General features: G+C 41.9%; 1 protein-coding gene across 1 annotated transcript in view; it reads right to left on the reverse strand.

Moving 5' to 3' along the window:
* Zzef1 (zinc finger ZZ-type and EF-hand domain containing 1) overlaps positions 1–14,249 on the reverse strand; it is a 114,122-nt gene extending 99,873 nt beyond the window's left edge. Inside the window, exon 1 of the mRNA XM_051180065.1 lies at positions 13,792–14,249. Coding sequence (XP_051036022.1) covers positions 13,792–14,145 — 354 coding nt within the window. The 5' untranslated portion in view covers positions 14,146–14,249. The remainder of the gene's footprint in view (positions 1–13,791) is intronic.
* Between the last annotated feature and the right edge of the window lie 15 nt (positions 14,250–14,264).

Below are 14,264 nucleotides of genomic sequence, written 5' to 3' on the forward strand. Positions count from 1 at the left end.
TCAGAAATTACTGGTCAACAATCATCTTAAAGAATTGCTGGGGGTTGCTACTAAGTGGAAAGAATGATAGTAGTGTTATGGGTGTTTTTGTATTTTGGGGTATTTTGGTTTTTTATGTTGTTGTTGTTGTTTGGGTTCTTATCTTTTAGAAATGCACAATGAGGGGCTAGAGAAATAGCTCAGCAGTTAACAGCACTGATTGGTTCTTGCAGAGGACCTGGGTTCTTTTCCCAGCACCCACATGGTGGCTTACAACCATCTACAACTCCAGTTCCAGGGGATCTGATGCCCTCTTCTGGTCTCCTCAGGCACTGCATGCACATGGTGTACCTAGCTATATACATACAGGCCAAACACCAATACCAACAAAATAACAAATAAATAAATCTTAAAATAAATGCACAATGACATAGGTAAAATATGTCAAGATTTGCTTTTAAATGATTTTGACAAGAGAAAGTTGGTGGTGTTTAGATCAAATACAATTTGCCTTAAGGCCAGGCGGTGGGAATCAGTTCACTGTTGTCTCCAACTTTCTATGTTTAAAAGTTCCCATTTATTTATAACATGACAAGCCTGGGACGATGGGTGACACAGAATCGCCCAGTGAATGTGCCCAGCCAATTCATCTTACAGTCTGGCTCACAGGCCACAGCCAGAGGCACAAGGATCCAGGCTTGTGACTACCCCACCCCAACCCCATACCCTCACAGAGTCTTCTCAGGTTGACCTTGAACCATCTCTGTAGCACAGGCAGGCCTTTTACTTGTAACTCTGCCTCAGCCTCCAAAGCATCAGAATTACAGGCCTGGCCACCAGGTTCAGCTCTAGTCTGTCATCCTTTTATTGCTATTTTGAGATAGTGCCTGAAACTTGCTATGTAGCTCAAGTTAGTCTCAAACATATACTGAGTCTCTTGCCTCTGTATCCTGAATATGGGTTCTAGTCCTTCATTCTCTGGTGAATGGATGGCCGAGAACCACTAGACACTTCAGCATTTCCCATAAAATTCACCCCATTAAATGAACAGTGGGTGTCAGGATAATCAGAGTTGTGCAAATACCACCCAGTACCTGAAAAAAGAAAATGCTGCAACCACAAAAGAACAGGGCACTGGGCTGGAGAGATTGCTCAGCAGTTAGGAGCACCTGACTGCTCTTCCAAAAGACCAGTGCTCAGTTCCCAGCACCCATGTGGCAGTACATAACTGTATCTCCAGTCCCTGCAGTGCACACATGTGGTGCACATACACATGTGGCAAAACACCCACACATAAAAATAATAAGTTAAAGGTTAAGAGAGATTTAAAAAACAAAAAAATTGGGTATGACTGCTACAAACAGGAGACTGAGGACATTCTCAAACACCTCTGAAGCTGCAAATGCCTGTAATCCCAGGAAGCCCTGAGTTCAGGCCCAGCCTCCAACTGTCCTGAGCTACTAAGAATCTGACCTGGGAGTATAATCTCAGCCCTGAGATGGGAGAACTGCTAGGGGCTGAAGCTAGGCTGGGGCTAAACATCAATTCCAGGCTAGTAAGGGTCATACTATACACTAGATCCTGTCTCGAAAAACTAAGAAAAGAAACTCTCATTAGAAAGGTTGAAAAGTGAAGATTATTAAAGGGACCAGAAAGTAGAGCAAACAGAGAAATGATAGAAACTAGGAGGAGAAAAGAAAATTAAGACTGACTAGGGTTAACTTCCAAACAACATGAGTTCCAGAAAGATGGGACACAAAATGCAGCAGGAGAAATCACAACAGTGATGATGCACAGACTTCCCCACACCAGAGTACATAAATTTGGAGATTCAAAGGCAGAATGACCTACATAATGACTGGCAGTTCAACATAGGGGCACTTCCTAACAGTAGCCAGGCACCACGGCACACAACTGTAATCCCATTTTGAGAGTCAGAGGCAGGAGGATTCAAAATTTAAGGCCAGCCTGGGCTATAAAGTAAAACCATGTCTCAAAAAAAGAGAAAAAAAAAATTCCCTAACATTGAGGGAAAGAGAAGTTCTTATTTCCAGGAGGAAGAAACAGTTCCCAGGTCAAAAGTCAAGAATCAGAATGGGACCGATTCAGTGGACAGAAGGTGGTGGGAACAGTGCATCTTTTGGAGGGGACTTCCTCACCCAGAGATCAATACTCCACCATGATAATGTGAAAGAAGAATAAAGACATACACACACACACACACACACACACACACACACACACACACACATATATATATATATATATATATATACTGCTCAAAAAAGAAAAGAAAATAAGAAAGCCTTTTCAGAAGGCACATAGAGGGCTGGCCCCAGGATAAAGGAACATCACAAAAATGGGAAGAATAGAATCCAACCAAGACAGAAAGGAATCCTCAGCATGGTGGAGACTAAGACATAGCACAGCAATCTGGAGGATAACAAATCTACCTTACAGTAGATCAGAAGGCTTCCTTTAAGAAGACAAAGCAAGGAGAGGCAGAAGAGGCGGATCTCTGAATTCAAGGCCAACCAGAGTTTAATGTCTCAAAAAAATTCAAATAAACAGCCGGGCAGTGGTGGCCCATGTCTTTAATCCCAGCACACTGAAGGCAGAAGCAGGCAGATCTCTGTGAGTTCAAGGCCAGCCTGATCTACAGAGAGAGTTCCAGGCAGCCAGGACTACACAGAGAAACCTTTTCTTAAAAACCAAAACCAAAACCAAAAATAAAATAAAAGACATCAAGAAAACTGAGGCTAGAAAGGTGGCTCAGTGGTTAAGGACACTTGCTGCTCTTCTCAGAGGACCTAAGTTTGGTTCCCAGCATTCACCAAGGTGGCTCCCAATCACCAGTGATTCCAGATCCAGGGGATCCAACACTGTCTTCTGGTCTGTGAGGGGTTCCTTTACATACATAACATGTATTCACACAAGCACACATAAATAAAATACAAATATGTATTTTAAGAAGGTAGGCTAGTCATGGTAACACATGCCTTTAGTCCCAGCACTAGGGAAGTAGAGGCTGGTGGAGCTTTATGAGTTTGAGGCCAGCCTGGTCTACATAGTCAGTTCCAAGACAGCCAACACTACATGGTAATATACTCTCAAAAAACAAACAAACAAACAAAAAACAAAAAAGATGCAGACAGAATATCTAAGTGCCAGAATATGTTGACTATTTTTGTTTGATGACATTTAGACAAATCACAGAGAATCTGTAGCCCAACTAATGATAAATCACTTAAAACTTAAAGACAATAAAATGAAAATACCAGGGGCTACATTTGGGGCACAGCAATCAGTGCTTTCTTGGTACGAAGAAGGTGGCCTGGATTGATCCTTCACACAGCAAAATCTTTTTTTAAAAGTACCAATTCAATTGTTAACCCCAGAAAAAGTAAAATGATTTCTAACTAAGGGGAAGTCCTTGTTGGGTAGTACAGAATTCAGCTGGGGGTGGGGAGTAAAATTTACCTAATCTTTGTTATGCAAACGAAGGGTGAGCCAAACAAAACTGATAACATCCTAAGAACAGAGGATATGCAGATGAGGTGAGGAAGGGAAAAGGCTCATCTATGTGGTGGGAATAAAATGGATAAAACCCAACACTGAAAAAAAAATCTCAAAGGGGCTGAAGAGATGGCCCAGTGGTTAGGAGCACTGGCTGCTCTTCCAGAGGACCTGGGTTCAATTCCCAGCACCCACATGGCAGCTCTCCAGTTTCTGGGGGAATCTGTCTCCAATGCACATAAAATAGAAGTTAAATAAATTAAAAAAAAAACCAAAACAACAACAACAACAACAAAAAAAACCTCAAAGAAGCGGAGCTGGAAAGATGCTTCATTGATTAAAGGTACTATCTGTTCTTCTAGAGAACCTGGTTTCTATTCCCAGCTCCCACATGGTGGATCACAACCATCTCTAATCCCAGTTCAAGGGAACTCCAACATCTCTTCTGGACTTCTTGGACTCCTGCACATACATAGTGCATAGATATACACTCACACACACACACACAATACACATAAAGTAAATATATATATATATATTTAAATCTAAAAGAAGTGATATAAGCATCTTATTTGGCGAGTGATACATAACCACAGTGAATACCCAAGAAATAGCAAACTCTGAAAAGTTTACTAAAACTTACTTCTTGGGAAGTAAGACACTAGGGAAGGAGAACAGGGCCACTGTTTTTAAGTTTAGTAGATTCTACACTCTGCACATATATAATTAATGAAAATAGTCCCCTCCAATTTTGTTCTTTAAGACTGGGTCTCACTAGCCTTAGTTGGCCTGGAACTCACTATGTAAATCACACTGGCCTTGAACTCCCACAGATCCACCTGCCTCCCAAACACTGGGATTAAAAGTGAACTAAAAATCAAAAACTGAAAGTATCTGCTTCAAGCATGGAATGGAATGGATGAGGACCTTTAATTTTTTTTTTTTTTTTTTTTTAATTACTGTTCCACAGATCATACTCTGGTCATCAGGTTTCAGCAGCAAGCAATTCTACCCACTGAACCATCCTGCCAGCACCCACACCCCCTGATTCTGACACCTTTTTTCTTTTTTTGAAATCAAGAGTCTCACTATGTAGCCCTGGCTAAACTGGAACTCTGTTTAGACTAGGCTGGCCTCAAACTCAGAGACTCTTCTGATGAATACTGGGACTAAAGACCTGCACTACCACACTCAGTTTTGCAGCCCCCTTTAAAAAACAATGTAATGTTTCCTCTCCTTTAGGTAACAGTTTATACACACTAGAGACAGCAAGCATGAATGAGACTGTTTTAACAATTGGATAAATTTGAATATGGGACACAAATGGTGAGAAGAAGGAACCAGTTCTCACAAGCTGTCCTCTCCCCTCCACATGTACACCCTGGTACACATGTACTTCCCACATGCACACATAAAAAAATTAAATAAAAATGTAATTTAAATAAAGTATATTTTAAAAAGAATATTATTTGAAGAAAAGGTATCTTTGTATTTTCCATATTAAATATTAAATGTATGTGTATGTTTAAAAGACCAGAAAAAATATATATTTGGGTGTTAATAGTAGCAATAGGTTCCAGGTGGCACATGCCTTTAATCCCAGCACTCCAACGGAAGAGGCAGGAGATCTCTGTGAGTTGAAGGCCAGTCTGATCTACAAAGCAAGTTCCCTGACAGCTAGTGCTACACTAAGAAACTCTGTCTCAAAAACAAAGCAAAACAAACAAAAACAAAACAATAATAACAACAAAATAGTGGTAACAGGTTTTATAGTTTCTCAGTTTCACTTATCTGCATTTCTAGTCTTGTATAATACATTGCCTTTGCAAAAAATAAAGGGGAAAATTTTAATATTGGGAAACTTCATGGGTTGGCAATATAACATTATTTGTTCAGTGCTTGTGTAGCTTGCTTATATTCTATTGGTAGGTCCACGAGGAATGTTTGAGGACTTGGCAAATTCCAGGTATAATGAAAATGTTATATATGCATAATATCATTAATTCTCATAACAGTAATTACACTATTAACCTCCTCATTCTAGATCCCTATAGAGAGGCCAGAAAACTTGTCCAACGCCACTCAGATGCCTTTGAATCAACTCCATCCCCTTTCCTTTCATCGGGTAAGCACCGGGATTCCTTGCAGTCTGGGGATCAGATACTTCAAACTTCTCTTAGCTCCATCCCTGTCCTCCATCATGTCCTGTTGCTCAGGCTAAGCCTATCAGCCTTGCAAGTGAGCCTTACACTCTGAATCTTGAAGCCACAGCCAAGCCTCATTCCCACCCACGCTTTACACCTCAGGTGCTGATGGCACCCACTGCTGCACAGCTCGCCACATCACATACAACTTCTACCACATTACCAGTAAAAGACCTACCAAAACCAGAAATAGTGACATTTCTGCTATTTTTAACAATTCTGTTCATCTGTCAATAGGTAATGAATATAATAAAGAATTTCTATACAAAACATACAACATTTGTGCTGAGGGAAAAAAAACACAACAGCTTTGTTAACACCTTCTTTAAATTAATACTTAATTTCCCAACACCCAGAAGTTATTCTTAAAATGTTCATATTCCTGAGCATCCATCACACTTTATAGGACTACAGAATCTAACCATGCACAAACTCATTCAATGCTATCTCTTATGCAGCCATTACACACATGCCTGACCCTGTGCTTGGAGCTGTGGAAAGATGAACAGGCCTCTAAGCCCCTCATAGTTTAAAGACTAACAGCAGCAATGTCATAGACATGATCACTAGAACAAGAGAAGTGACAGCTTTAACTACCATAACAGCTCATATACAAAGAGCCTTTGCCACACACCAAAAGAGCTCTGAGCACTTCACACAGACCTATTCAACTTGCCACAGTAATCCTACAGGCCATGCTACCTTTCCAATGGTGAGGAACAAAGACACTATTTTGTTGAAGCCACATGGTTAGTAATGGTAAATAATGGCTGAGGTTTGAATTCTGGTCTATATATTCTGGACCTCCACACTACCAATTGTTATACCACGAGCCAACCAACATTGCAGAGATCTGAAACCCAGGAGAGGACAGTGTATTAAAGGGAAATACTCAGAGAAAGTAACTCTTGTATGAGCTCTAAGGGTAACTGGGGGTTTGGAAAGCCGATGAAGAGGTGTAGGCTATAGCAGATAGAAGAAACAAAATGTGGGCACAGAAACAGAGTGCAAGGCAGACTGGTGTGCTTGGAAGGAAGTAAGGCAGAAAACAAAGAGATGAACAAAGGTCAGAAGACAGAGATGGGAGAACTGCTGAAGCTAAAGTATTATAGTAAGGGCACATGAGGCCACTGCAGAGTACTAAGGGCAGAAAGAGCTGCCATCCCAAATCTACTAAGCCCTCATATTGAAAGACTACAAAGTTTTAATGCATGTGCCTTGGGGCTGCAGTTTGGTGGGAGAGCACTTGCCTTGTATTAGGTCCCCAGTACCTGTGGTGGGGCACATGCTTTATAGCATCTGAACCCTTCTCCAGATTCTCTGAGTGGTCAACTACTTTCTCATACAGGTATCGGTAAAAACCCGCTAATGTCTTCTGAATTGGTCTCTTTCCTATAGTCAACAGAAAACCCCTTGGGGAGGCCATTCAGAATACACCTGCTCCTTCTGTCCAAAGGTGGCCTGTGGATCAGAGATAGCAGGAATCAGGTTTTCTAAGTCCTGTGTCCCCCTCCATTCAACCAGTTCTCTATTTGAGAAGGCCTTAATCTTATTCCCATTCTAGTTGTCCCCTTTGGTATCCCTGTAGATTGCCAATGTTTATCAAGTTTTATTGGTTGATCTACCAAAACAGAAACATTTAATTGTATTATAAGAGACTAAGGATACATACAATTGATGTAGAAAATATCATGGAATAATGTAACGTAATGTATTATGAGATTTTTCTATTCCATTCTATTCTGTTTTTCTTTTAAACAAGAGTAGACTCCAAGTAGATTTCTAACACACTAAAGGGGAAATCTGAAAAACACTGCCTTGAAAAGAGGTGTCCAAAACTCAATATTCTAGTCCATATTCCAAAATACGGCAAGTCATGCCTGCTGCATCCTTGCAAGGGTTCAGGGAAGGACCTGCCTGGGGTTGTGAGGAAATTAAAAAAAGACACACAGACATACACACCAATCTCTGTTCCTCTCCCCCTCCCTTTCTCCCCTGATCCCTCCCACCTCTTTTTGTGGACTAGGCTTTCTGATGGAGAAATTCAGCATCTAGGATGCCCAGGGAAGTTATACATGGCAGAGCAAGAAGGTAGGGTTATTAGATAGTGTACTTACATGCTTGCAGTATTTTTTCATTTTATTTTGTATTTTATGTGTATGAAGGTTTCGCCTGCATGCATGGAAGTACACTGTGTATGCATATGTGTCTGTGAGGTGCAGGCACACTGTAACAGGAGTTATGCACAGCAGTAAGCTACCATGTGCTCTGGGAACCGAATCCAGATTCTATTCACCAGTGGCAAATGTTCTTAACCACCAAGCAATCTCTCCAGCTCTGAATTGTCTTTTTTTTTGTTGTTGAGAATTTAATCCACAGTCTCATGCATGGAAAGCAAGTGCTCTACCAGTTAAACTATCTCCCTGATCCCCTTAGGTCTCTCTTTATAACATTCCTACTGTACGCTTGCATCCACAATGAAACCATTCACAGTATGGAGGGGCAGGGCACTTTGATGGCTTCATGTGGAAGACAAAAAGTAGTATCAGAAGATAATAAGTACAGGTGTGGTGGCATATGCCTCTAATCCTTACACTCTGAAGGCTGAATCAGTAAGATCATAAGTTCAAGGCCAGCTAGGCTACATAGTAAGACCCTGTCTCAAGCAAATAAACAAAACAATAACAACAACAAGAAGTATAACACAACCAGAGTAGGAAGGGAAACCTGACAGTGTTTAGTCTTATCCATTTTCAACTCCTTAACTGCTACTGTGATCAAGACACATCATTAAGGCCAGAGATACATACAGCTCCATGGTAGTGATTGTCCAGCATGCCCTTGGTTTTACCTCCAGAGCTGCAAAACAAAACAACAAACCAACACTGCACACACGAACACTGATGCTGAAATAATCACAGACCAGAACTGTACACTGGCTTAAATATAAAGGTACCTAGAGTGCTACTGGAGAAAACACCCACATGGAAAGTAACATGATCCATTACCTGTCTGAGTACTCAGCACTCCAGGTACTCCTCTAGGCACTTCAAGGAACTAACTTAATGACCACACCATCACATAAAGCAGATACCATTATTCTGCTAATTAACCAGTGAAGAGACAATGAGTGGTCCAGGAGAGATGATAAAGATCATCTGGCAAGATGCTAGGCTAGGTACATACATCTTTAATCCCAGCACTTGGGAAACAGGCAGATCTCCAGGAGTTAGACTAAGTCAATGTGGTCAAACTACCACATTCCAGGCCAGCTGGGGCTACACAGTGAGGCTCTGTCTCAAATTAATTAACTAAAATAAAATAAAAATCACCTGTCTAGAGCACAGTGAACTTTGGCTTTGCCCAGAAGCAGGCTGGCTCCAGGCTCACTTCCTGCTTAGCCTACAGAAGAGCAGTAGAATGTGCTGTCTCACAAAGCATAGACTTGTTAAGTGGTGAACAGACTAGACTGCACATCGAGACTGCACTGAGAGTCAGCTCAGATTCTCCTCTCCGTGTCCATGTGCCAAAGCTCTCTCGACTCAATATATTTGCACATGCTGTGCCGTAACTGGAATATCTCTTTCTTCCTTTGCCAAACAAATTCCTTTCAACTCTCATGTCTTAGGTTTGGTGAAGCATTCTCAGATTTCATGCTACTATTAAACACTGTTCTGTGGACTTGAAAGTGGACAGAGTTTGGAATAGAGCAAAGAGCTATCTGAATCCTGCTCTGGAAAGCTTAGACAAACCACACAACAATGCCAAGATGGGAAAGCTGGAAGAGCTAGGCTAGCACAGGACAAAGTGTCTGTCCCACCAATTAGGAGCACAGCACCTTCCTAATGCTGTGACCCTTTAATATGGTTGTGATGATTCCTAACTATAAAGTTATTTTCATTGTTATAACTATAATTTTACTATTGTTATGAATTATAACATAAGTATTTTTGGAGACAGAGCTGTGTTGAAGGGGTGGTGGCCTACAGGTTGAGAACCACTGGCTTACGCAGTGGGGAAAGACAGATGAGGTCAGGAAGGGAGACAAGCTGTCCTGTAGGCTACCACCCATTCAAAAGAACACTTATCTATCTAGCTCCTGGGCAGTGGGAAGCTGAGGGTGCTGAACGGGGGTTACAATGTTTGGTAGTTGGCTACAACTTTATGGTGTGTGTGTGTGTGTGTGTGTGTGTGTGTGTGTGTGTGTATATATATATATATATATATATATATATATATATATATATATATATATCTGGTGCAGAGGTGGAAAATTACATGTGTGTGATTCTAAGCACATGGTTCTTAGGCTGAAAGCCATTCTAAGCCACGCAACTAATGCTTTGGCATGATAATACCAAAGTGGGCATTAGAACCTTTTCTCCGGATTTCTCCTAAACTCAACAGTGGCTGTTTTCAGTTTTCACTGTAACTATTTAACTGTTCCCTCCAACACCAAGAAATAGCTAGTTAATGAAAGGCCACAAGTCGAGCATGAAACACAAAGTTGCCTTGTGAGGACTGTGTCTTAGCTTGCTCAAGCACACTTGAGCCACAGGTGGAACAGTAACCAGGCACTAGCTATGTGCCACAACCACAGAAATGAATCAAAACAGTCCCTTCCAAAGCCAGGCATGGTAGCTAGTACTCAAGAGACTGAGACAGGAGGATTGTTTTGAGTTTGACCTAGGCTTCAGACTCTGTTTCAAAAAACAAAAGCCACAGCCAAAAAGGTCTTTCAGAGTTTCAAAACACGGTAAATTAATAAACATGAGAACCAGTCATCTTAAATTCTCACTTCAAAATTATCTGCTATATGTGGTGGCACAAGTCTTTAATCCTAGCACTTGGGGAAGCAGAAAGAAGTAAATCTCTATGAATTTAAGGCCAGCCTGGTCTATATATCGAGTTCCAGACCAGCCAGGGCTACACAGTGAGATCCTGTTTTAAAACCAAACAAAAAGTCATCTGCATCACCTTCCTGTACTGAGCACTTTGTCCTGTCCTAAAGCCTACGTGACTTTCTAGAAGTGTCCTTATGTTAAGAGCAGAAATAACTAACCTCTGATGTCAAATAAGAATTGCATTCCCTCCCTTTCTCTCTTCCTTCTACATAGGTGACTATTAGGTAATTAACTACTGCTTCTTACAAACAAATCCAAGAGTCCTTTTCCTGGACCACACCCAGTAAGAGAAAAGGTGTGCTATATAATAAAATGATAATCTTGAAGACTTTGGTCCATGGTCCAACTCTATGACCATCCTTATGATACACACGCTCAAAGCACTGTAGTGAAGTAAAACAGTTGGTGGGCATGGTCAGCAACACAAGTTAAAGGCCAAGGAACAAATGAGCTGTACTGGGAGATCCCTACATTGTAAGGCTGAAACATGCACAACCATGGCAACCTGTGCTGGTAAAAAGAAATGGGAAATAACTTGTCATCTTAATTGCTACTACAAAGATATTTTATTATTATTATCTCATAAAACCTTGAAACATATTAAAGGTCACAATGCATTTTCAAAACTCTGATATAAAATACAGAATTAAGCTGGGCAGTGGTGGCTCACACCTTTGATCCCAGCACTTGGGAGGCTGAGGCAAGGAAATCTCTGTGAGTTCAAGACCAGCCTGGTCTACAGCACAAGTTCCAGGTCAGGCTCCAAAGCTACACACAGAAACTCTTGTCTCAGCAAACAAAAACCCAGAATTAAATGCCTAAGTATACACACACAAGTATATACTTCCCCGGGACTAAAGCCAGGATTGTTTTGAAAGCACAGAACCAACCACATGGATAATATTAACATAAGGATACACACCATGAGATTGTCACCATCCTGTTTTTAAACTTTCGATGTATTCACTTTGAGTTAGAACTGCTCTCTTCAATTAACCAGTGGGGTGGGGTGGGGTAGGCATGAGATTTTGGTAATCAACCCAAATCACAACTCCTCTCCAATTTGAAAATAGTATACAGGCTTTAAGAAAAAGACTTCATGGGTTTTGATTTTTTTATCCTCCTGGGATTACAATAGACTGGCTTTCTACAGAATGAAGGGAAACTTAAAGACTTTATTACTTATCCTTGAGGTTAAAAGATTAATCACGAAGAACCAGATCCTTATGGGGGAAGGGGCAATAGTTCTGGGGTGAGATGATCCACAGTGAAACTGAATTTTAACATCCCCTTTTTTGAGATAGGCTCTTGGAGACTGATGTGGCTGTGACATGTGTCATTCCATGAATACTAGGGTTGACTCAACTGAACTGATTGGGCCCATGTGTCCCTCCTGAAGAGAGGACCACTTTCTCCAACAGAGAACTGGTCTTCAGTTAAGGGTTTAGGAGTGGGTGAAGACTCCTGATAAAATGTCCAAATGAGCTCTCAAGATGGGGTTTCACTCTGTAACCCAGGCTGTCCTCGAACTTGCAGTAATCCCTGTTTGTTTCCCAAATGCTGGGATTACAGGTGTGAACCACCCTGACCAGCTCCAAAATGAATTTGTCTTATATGAGTCACGGAACCTTGAGGGATCTTTCTAGGGTGGCTCTGTGGATTTCTTGGCCTTGTTTACATGATCTCTATAAACCCCATGGATAATTCTGTTCCTGTCAGACATTCTCACTGTATAAAAGCTGTTTCCTTCATTTGTCTTTAAACAAATCTGAAAAGTGTCACCTTCTTGATCAAATCCACATAGTTCTTTCCACCAATACTTCATATTTTCATAAAAGATGTGGGTATTAAAGTGAAAGTATTATGAATATTCTAGGTTATGGTTTTTTGTTTTTGAGCCAGGGACTTGCCTGCCTCAGCCTCTCAAGTGTTAGATTCATGTATGTGTGCTTATAATGAATAGCTTGGAAATTTTATTTTAATGGAGATCTTTCACTAACTGATTGTATGTGTGTATATAATATGAATGCATATATGTTTTTTCTTTTGAGACAATGCTACTCTATGTAGCCCAGGCTGTACTCAAACTGACTATGTAGCCAAAATTGATCTTGAATTGATCCTCCTGCCATTACCTTTCAAATTCTGGTATTACAGTTTGTATCACCATACTTTGAGAGTTAGAACTAATTAAATGAAGTTTTTAAAGGGAAACTTACAAAATATATTAGACAATTTCATCATTTGCAGGCAACATCCTTGAAATATTTCAAAAGCCTCTGTTTTAGGGCAAACAGAACTTTATAATATTACAAGTGATTGTTGTTTTCTTGCTTTACAAACTAACCATTCAATTTTACATGGCTTACTCATTAAACATCTTTTTGTCCTATCATTGTGGAATTAATAAGGCTTCAGGGAGCAGGCTAATAGGGACATAAGAAAAAAGACAAACAAAATCAAGAGGTATGTGTGATACTCTGTTTTGCCAATGAAATGATTTAAAGGGTAATTCTGGGTCAGTTTTTTTCCCCCTCTTTTTCCAAACCCTAAACCGAAGAGTTCTCTACAGATATAGGGAGAAATTGCATAAACAGAAAAAAATCTAATGCTTCCCTATCAATTTATAAAGGTTTAAATGAGTCTGGAACAAGTTCTTCAATGATCCAAAATCAAGTGTGTACTTTGGAAAAACTAGTATTTTATAGATGAGGAGGGCTTGTAGAGTCTTTTCAGTGTAGCATTACACACTGGACTTAGATGGTTCTCTGCAAGAACTGTATAGGCCAGTAAAACAGAATGGTCTTTAGGGCCACTCCCTTGATCTTTGCACATCCTTTCTCATTATTTGTCTTATACCCTGGTAAGCTTCAGTAAGCAACTAAGCCTGCCTGTCAACTGCACAAATGTCTGCCTACTACAAGCAGAGACATTTTGGCTTGTTCCTCTTTTTGGAGCAAAGCCAACATAGCCTGGACTTCCCACACCTCTAGTAAAGGTGAGAGATGTAGCAAAAGTCCGAAGTGATGCACTCCGAATGGGTTCGAGTAACCCCATGCTTCCATTCTAAGAACACAAGGACCCTATGGCTTCCTGGCTGGCATCTGCAGAGCAACCGCCCACCTCTTCACGACCCTATCGGCCACCACCCTGCTCCCCCCGGCCGGCAGGCGCCAGCCCACCCTGACCTCCTCGAACTGCTCTCCCGAACAGCCGGCGCCGCGAGCCTCCAGCAACTCCCGGAACTGCTCCAGGGTGACTGACTCTTCACCGCGGCCCAGCCGCTCTTCCAGCCAGCGCAATAACGCGCCGTGGTGCCTTGACACCAGAGATTCGCAGGGGGGTGCGGGCCTCAACGCAGCCGCAGCCTCTCGCAGCCGGGCGGGCTCCAGCAGTGCAGCGGCGGACGGCAGCGCCGCGGCCGCAGGGCCGGGGCCGGGGGTCGTGCCAGAGTCGGCAGCCCAGTCCTGATGTGGGCTCCAGCTCTCACCCCCGGCGGCCGCCGCTTCGTCTTCGCTGCTGTTACTCGGAGCGTTCCCCATGGGGCCTCCGTCTTGGGTGCTCGGAGGTGCCGCCGCCGCCTCCCAGCCACGACCTGTCAACCTCCGACAGCTCCAGGCGGGCGGGGACGGGGTGGGGACGACGGCGGCAGCAGCGACTT

The sequence above is a fragment of the Phodopus roborovskii genome, unplaced genomic scaffold (assembly GCF_943737965.1).
Source record: "Phodopus roborovskii unplaced genomic scaffold, PHOROB, whole genome shotgun sequence".
Classification (NCBI taxonomy): domain Eukaryota; kingdom Metazoa; phylum Chordata; class Mammalia; order Rodentia; family Cricetidae; genus Phodopus; species Phodopus roborovskii.